General features: G+C 47.1%; 1 protein-coding gene across 4 annotated transcripts in view; it reads right to left on the reverse strand.

Annotated features, from left to right (window-relative positions):
* The window catches only part of TOX2 (TOX high mobility group box family member 2), a 158,022-nt gene that overhangs the window by 99,832 nt on the left and 49,959 nt on the right, over positions 1-8,231 (reverse strand). For all 4 annotated transcript variants that reach the window (XM_011929023.1, XM_011929024.1, XM_011929022.1 and 1 more), the window contains one exon: positions 365-430. In XM_011929023.1, coding sequence (XP_011784413.1) covers positions 365-403 — 39 coding nt within the window. In that variant the 5' untranslated portion in view covers positions 404-430. The remainder of the gene's footprint in view (positions 1-364; positions 431-8,231) is intronic.

Consider the following 8,231-nt stretch of genomic DNA (forward strand, 5'->3'; position numbering starts at 1 on the left):
AACATGTCCCCGTGGTTGCTGTGTGGTGGCAAGAGGCAGGTAGCACCAGGGAGCAGCAGGCACCTCAACTCACTGCTGCTGAAAAGCTGCCCCAAGCGTGGGGAGTGTGGGCAATATGTTTCAAGTTTCATCCAGTTCCCAATCCATTTTAAGCCAACTGTAGCCAGGTAGCTGGTTTACAGAGAACACTATAGTCCCACTTTGATTGTGCCTTTTAAGGATTTGCTATTTGCTATTCTTGATCATTCAGAGAGAAGACAGTAGCAGGCTGTGCTGGCCCCCACTCTGCACCCCCCACTCCACCCAGGAAGAGCTCGGCTCCAGCCAGCCCAAATCTTAAGTTCAAGAAGGATGGGGCACCCACCTGGCTGGTTGACAGGAGCTCTGGGTTTCCGTCACTCATCCCCACGTAGGCACTGTCACCATCAAACTAGAACAGAGAGAGAGGGAGAAGCAGCTCTGATTAAAATGCTCTCAGGAAGGCACCAGGAGAAGCAGTCCGAGGAAGGCAGGACTGAATGCAGGGGACTATGGGGGCTGCAGAAGCCAAATCAGAGCCCAGGATGCCCAAGGCCCCATTTCAGCAGGGTTACCTCTAGGGTGGAAGGAGCAGCCCCTGTTGCATGGCCCTCAAGTGTTCAGGTTCATGCTGTTAATCACACTTAGAATGAAAATAGGAAAACCTTTCTGCCCTCTATAACTTATCCATAGACACAGCAGGCTGCCTTGTCAGGTGCTGAGCTGCTCATTCTTGGAAGTATGCAAACACCTCCCTTGACCAAAATGATATCAAGTGATCAGCTAAAGCTGATCCTGTGTGCTGGGGGAGGCCAAGAACACCAGAGCCTTGGGATCATGACAGCCTTCCCCAGACATGCCCTCCGGGTCCTGCCATCCTGAGTGGTTGTGGCCCATCACCTATGCCATCCCAGCACCTAGGGCCATGCCTGGCTACAGGCAGTGAGGACTCTGGTAGAGACCATGTACAGGAACTACATCCTGTGTGCAAAGAAGGTGCTAAGTCTGGATTCAGGAAGATTTCCCTATAAATATGCCTAAAAATTCAGGAGCAGGTGCAGGGGAAGAGATGTGGGCTCTGGGACCCCTGTCTCCCTCTTTGCCCTGAAGTGTGATCTCAAGCTGGTGTCTCAACTTCTGAGATTCCTCATCTGTTAAATGAGGGTGATGCCTGTAGGCCCCTCTTCATAGGATGTTGCACTGTAGGACACTTGACTCAACACATTAACAGGGAGAGCACTTAATTCCAGTTAGTTCCCTTCCTTTGAGCTATGTGTCTTAGACAGGGTTCCCTAGAAGCAGAGCCTGAGGCAAGGGTTCAGATGTATGTGGTTATTAAGTGCTCCTTAGGAATAACCTGTAAGTGTGGGGGGCAAGCCGGACAGGAGTGGGTACAGCTAAGCAAGGATGTGGTCTTGGCTGAAGACTTCCTTCAGCCTGTTCTGGTGGGGAGCTCTAGGGCATAAATTGTACTGCGTACTGCAGAGTTAGTTCCAACACGAAGCAAGGGGTGGCTGTTGTAGCCCAGGTAAGGAAGTCATCTGCCATGGGCTGCCCTCAGGGGATAACCTTCTGAGCAAGGTGGACCCCAATTGGCCAAGGACAATTCTTCGGAGAACTATACTGCCTGTAAGCCATTTGTAGGCAGCTCCTGCTCAAGGCGGGTGGGAGATGTCTGTGCTGGTCAGTAAAGGGTTCTGGGTGGGGCACCAATAGCAAACAGCCATTTTATTTTAATTGAACCATTTATTTATTAAGATATATTCACATGGTTCAAAATTCCAAGAGTACAAAAAGCAACACCACCCCACCTCCCAGCCATCCACTGCCCCTCTCCAGAGGCAATGTCTACCAGCCTTTTTATATCTTTTCAAAGACTGTCTACATATACACATTTTACAGTCATTTATTCTATTCAGACAGCATGCTATATGGCTTTGCACTTTATTTTTCTCTTAGCAACACATCTTAGAAAATGTTTTACATCAGAACATAATTCTTTCTTCTGTATCCAGTATTCCACAGTATAGATATAACACATATATTTAACTAGTTGAGCACATGGGTAGTTTCTAGTCTTCTGCTATCCCAATATTGCTCCCATAAATATTTCTGTGCATCCGTCATTGAGCACGGGTGTGAGTTTATCTGTAGGATTCATTTGTGTAATTGCTGGGTCCAACTGTATGTGCATTTGTAATTTAGACAGACATCACCCAGCTGCCCTCACGGAGGCTGCAGAAATCCACACGCCCACAAACATGTGAAATGTCAGTTTACCCAGCCCCCTTCACTCAGAGAAGCTTTGCTTGACAACTGGCTCAGATGCCAGCCCCAGCCCCAGCCCCTGTGGGCTGAGAGCTCACCACCCTTTCCACCACCACTTTCGATGTCCTCGCCCCGCCTTCCCTTGGTCTTTGTTCCATAGCTCCTATTACCTTCTAGCATTCTCTATATTTACTATATTCATTGCTTACTGTTAGATTCCTCCTACTAAAATGGAGGCTCCCAGGGATCAGGGATCTTTGTCTATCTGTACCTTGATGCCTCCCAAGCTCCTAGAACACTGCCTGGCACAGAGAAGGTACTCAATAAATGTTTGTTGAATAAGTAAATAAAGCAGCCACTACCACATTCAGATAGCCTCTGACCAGGCCTATCTTCCCATCTAGGCAGTTGGGTTGATGGTTACACCAAAGAGCCTCCTCAGCACAGGGACGGGGAGAGTCCCTCAGTGATTGCTGGATGATTAAAAGAAAAGGCTGTTCCATGCCTAGAGTTTGGGCACTGAGCCCGAATACAGGACTCCATCCAGCACACTGCAACCAGAGCTCGTGCTGCAAGACCCTGCTTAGAGGCTACCTCCTCCAGGAGGCCTGCCATGCTCTCACCTCCTCTGGTTGTTCCTCTTACAACATAGACTGTCTCCACATTTGTCATTTGTCCTAGAGTGGAAGCAACATGGAGGCTGGAACTGTGTCCTGGTCATCTCCAAATCTCCCAGAGCCTGGCATTAGGGATGGGGCTATAAATTAGGCAGGGTAGGGGCGCTTTCAGCAAAAGCTCCTGGGTACTTGACTTGATGTGTGACCACGGCCATTGATCATTTTGACAAAAGTAAAACTTTTTTAAAACCACACGTAACTTATAAGTAGACCCTAATAGAAAGAATAATGGGAGATGGAGGAACATTAAGTTTAATGAAGTGTTTGAAACATTTTATAAAGCAATAGTAATCGAACAGTATGGTATAGGAATATACATAAGAAACAGAGGGAAAGATGTCCAAAAAACCTTTCAATGGTCACCATTTATTAAATGCTGGTGAGAACAGAGCCACCGCAAGGCAGGGGCCAGCATCTGCTTCATTCCCCAATATGCACAGTAGACAATCAATAAATATTTGGTGACTGAATATTCCTGGCACTGAGCAAAATGCTTTACATAAAAGACCTAATTTAATCCTCACAACAACCCAATGAAGAAAGTATTCTTTTCCCTGCTAAAACCAAGGAAATGGGTAGAGAGAGGATAAGTAGTTGTCCAAGATCACACAGCTGGGGAGGGATGGGATTTAAGAGTCCCTTGTTGGATTTTTTCTGCTTGGACTCTCCCACTAGCAGAAAGTGCATTCACAGCAGGGACCCACGCTTTTCTAGATCCTACTATATAATCAATAGTCTGCCTTGGGCCTGGCACATAACAGGTGCTTGATAAGTGTGTTAGAGGTTCAGGAGAGGGAGGAATTATCCAGAGAGAGCAGTGGGAATGGCACTGGAGATGGAGGGCAAGGGGGCCTGGTCTCTGATGCGAGTGTGTCAGGGGCAGGCAAGGGGGTGGGCAGTGGATTCCCATGAGTCACCAGAGACTGTCTTATTCATTCACTCCTTGATTCAACCAATGTCTAGGAAAGAGCTGCCACTTGCTGAAGTAGAGCTTGCTTCTGGCTTTCAGGGAGCACTTGAGAAGCTGGCAGAGGTTCCTGAGGCAGGGCCTGGGTCTCCTCAGTTCAGTTACCCCTGGGCACCTTGCACGGTGCCCTGGAGCCTGCTAGGCTCAGAACCAGCTGCCAAGCAGTGGTGAGTAGAGGCCCTGAAGGGGTGGGGAGGCCTGTTCTCTGCCCACCTCTGCCAGGGTTCCACCACATCGGAGCCCTTGGAGGGCATGAAGGAATCGATGGCAGACACTGAGGGTTCCCAGGCTCCCCCCGGCTTGGCTTCCAGGACTCTAAGGCCTGGGGCTTACCCCCTCAGCCCCTCCTCATCTGGGACCTTTTCTGGGTAAATGAACTTGAAAGCCAAGGGCAGAGGTCACAGTCACCTTTGCTCTCAGACACAGCAGGGCTACCTCGTCCTCCACATGTGCACAGACAAGATCAAAAACACCCACATCTACACCCACCACAGTGCATACGCCGTGTGAACACAAAGGTACATGACGTACACCGTGTGCACAGTGCGGGCAGCGCACACATGCACCGCAAACCTATGTTTGTGTGGACCCATGTCACGCAGCACAGCATTCAACACGGCAGCGTTCAACTCACTCATGTACCATGTCCATGGGTAACACAAACCAACGCACACACAGCACAAGCGTGAGTGTGGCACATGTCAGAGATCCTTTATACAACTGGGCACGCAATAACCACAGCATGCACACAAGGAAAGCAGGGTGTGCCCAAATGTGTATAAATATTCCATGCGTCTACAGCCATTTAAATGTGACTGACATAAACGTGAACACAAACATACACTGCATGTGCATACAGAGACATACAAAGCAAAGATGCACATGAACTTCAATTCTATGTATATTTCACAGTTTATCAGTTCCTTGGTCAAAAGCCTTTCTTTTATACCACACAGCCTTCCCTATGCTTTAAAATGTGAGAAAAAAAATGTAGGGAGAAACAACAGCTTAAGAATTTCCATGAACGCCAGGAGAACATCCTCTTACCAGTGACTGGAATAGATTAATTTTCCCCATTTCATATTCTAATTATAATTCCTTTTCCCATTGCCATCTTCAGTCCTCATTACAGCTGGAAGATTGTTCTGCAAAAGCCAGGCCTTCATCTTCTCTTCCCAAGAGTTTTGTCATGGAAATGAGTTTTGGAATCTGAAAGAACCCACATTTTTGCAAATATCGAATGTGTAGGGATAACCCTTTCATGACGGCCACCAGGGACACAGCTTACAGGGGCTTCTAAGGAGTCTGTCTCTCCCCTACCTCTCCTTTCCCTGTGTGGTCCCCTCAGGGAAAAGAGCTCCTCAGCTACTATTCCAACAGCCACCCCCCAACCTAAGCACACCATGCTTCCCCAAAGGATTTTTTAAGGAAACTTAGCAAATAGGCAGCCAAGGTGAAGAGCCCCGATCTTAGAGAGTCAGATCCCAGGTCCATCTGTGCCACGTTGGGCAAATTGCTTAATTGCTTTAAGCCTCAGTTTTCTCATTCTTATGACCACAGAGTCACTGATTCATGACAGGTATAAATAAAATATTTGTGGGGTAAACAGATGTGATAAGTGGGTAGATGAATGGATGGAAAGGAGGAAGGAGTAAAGGATGAGATGGATGGATGGGCAGATGGGTGGATGAATGGATGGGTGGATAGATGATTGATAGATGGGTGATGGATAGATGGATGATCAGCGGGTGATAGACGGGTAATAGACGCAATGGATACACAGGTGAATGAACAGATGGGTGAGGGATTATACACATTAGCACTGTCCAACAGAAATATAATAAAAGTTACAAATGTGATCCACATGTGTAATTCAACTTTTTCTAGTAGCCACAGTTTTTTTATGGGGCACATGAGATGTTTCAACACAGGCATGCAATATGTAATAATCACATCGTGGAGAATGGGGTATCTGTCCCCTCAAGCATTTATGCCTTGTGTTACAGACAATCCAATTACACTCTTTTCATTATTTTTAAATGTAGTAGCCACAGTTTAAAAATATTAACAGATAAAAATTGTAATGCTATATTTTATTTAACTCAACATATTCATAACATGATTTCAACATGTAATCAATATAAAATGATTAATGAATGGTTTATTAATGAGATGGAGGAACGGATGGATGGATGAATAGATGGGTGGTTGGGATGTATGGACGGGATGGCTGGGATGAGAGGGAGGAGTGGATGAACGGATAGGTGAAATGGGATGACTATGAGTGTGAACAGACAAATGTATGGAAAGAGATTGGGACGGTGGATAAGATGAACACCGATGGGTGAGATGGGTGTTGGGGATGCATGGATAGATGCCTGTATGTGTGGGTTCCTGGGTGGATAAAATGGGTTGAGTGGTTGGGTGGAATGGATAGGTGCATAGACCTGTGGGTCTGGTATTTCCTTCTCACTCGATTCACACTTTCTCTGGACAATGTCATGGCTACTCATGGTTGCAACATCACCAATTCTCAAATAATCCCCATCTTTAGCCAAATTACCTCAGATTCCAATATACAGTTTTCTCCCTGGCTATCTCCCCTATTTGCCCATGAGCACCTCAAATTCAACACCTCCAGCACTGAACTCACAACATGTACATGAACTTTCTGTTTCTCCAGCACTCCCCTGTCATAACAGAAACTGTCACCTTCCACAGTCCCACAGTCAGTACCCCCGGGGTGACCCTGGTCTCCCTGCCATCTACATCCCTCTGATCCAATCACCTGCTACATCTTTCTGCTCAGCTTCCTTAAGAGTATGCTGAGTGTGAACACAAAGGTAAACAATGCATGTGGTATGCACAGCGTGGGGGCACACACAGGCACCACAAACCCATCTTGGTGGGTCCATATCACACAATCCATCTCACACCTTGGCTATCACTAGCGATCTTTGGGCAATCGCTTCACTCCTCAGATCCAAACCCTGCAGAGACTCCACATCACTCAGCCTATATCCAGGACCCTCCAGGACAGCCCCAAGTCTCAGTTCCCGTGGGGTCCTCAGCATAGTGGGAGCCTCCAGTGCTCCCACTTTTTTTTTTTTTTTTTTTTGAGATGGAGTTTTGCTCTGTCGCCCAGGCTGGAGTGCAGTGGCGTGATCTCAGTTCACTGTAACCTCCACCTCCCAAGTTCAAGTGATTCTCCTGCCTTAGCCTCCTGAGTAGCTGGGATTACAGGCGTGCACCACTATGCCTGGCTAAATTTGTATTTTTAGTAGAGACGGGGTTTCACCATGTTGGCCAGGCTGGTCTCAAACTCCCGCTGTCAAGTGACCTGCCTGCCTCGGCCTCCCAAAGCGCTGGGATTATAGGCATGAACCACCACACCCAGCAAGTGTCCCCACTCTTACACATTGTCCCACCCTCAGCCTGGAGCACTCTCTCTTTCTCTATCCACTGAAATCCATCTCTTCCTAGTCCCTTCTTTATTTCTGGCTACGAACTCCAACCTTAACACTGTCTTGCTTGCTTTTATAAACCCATCTTCTTGGACCTAATCAAAAGCTTCCATCTAAAATCAGCTTTGGACTTAATTCAACCCCTGTGTGCAGTGTAACACACTGGGTAACAGCACTGATCTGACAATGGTTCCACTACTTACGAGCTCAGTGACTTTAACTTCACTTTGCCTTCCTTTCCTCACCTATAAAACAACAATTATGGCAGCTACATTGCTACCTCATAAGGTTTTTGGTATCTGTTATCAGACATCAGCTATGAGTTAGCATTATTAAGCATTATGTTACAGATATTAACTATTTTTGACAGGTGCTTAATAAATGGTACCTATTATCACTGTTACGATATACTCAACTCCTATCCCTTTATCAGCCCGCATCTCCCTCAGTCTAGCAGATGACATTGTCTCCTCTGTCACTGAGGAACTGAAGCCATCAGATATTCCCTCGATTCTCCCAACCTACCCTACGTTATTTACATCATGCTTATCTCGACTTCCTTTCTGTTAGTCTGAAAAGGTATCTCCCTCCTGTTCAAGGTCAGCCTCTTCACCTTGACCCTGTCCCTCCCACGTCTTCCGCCCATTCACTCCCACTCTTGGTCCTGGGTCTAAGATCTCAATTCAAATGTGCTGAGGCAAAACAAGCCCAAGGCAGTGCTTTTGTTGTATGGCGTACCGGACACCTATCGTGTACTGAGGAATATGCTCCCAGCCGCTGGGGAATCTGGCAGTGCTTTTGTTGTATGGCGTACCGGGCACCTATCGTGTACTGAGG

Source organism: Colobus angolensis, unplaced genomic scaffold, assembly GCF_000951035.1.
Source record: "Colobus angolensis palliatus isolate OR3802 unplaced genomic scaffold, Cang.pa_1.0 Scaffold8, whole genome shotgun sequence".
Classification (NCBI taxonomy): domain Eukaryota; kingdom Metazoa; phylum Chordata; class Mammalia; order Primates; family Cercopithecidae; genus Colobus; species Colobus angolensis.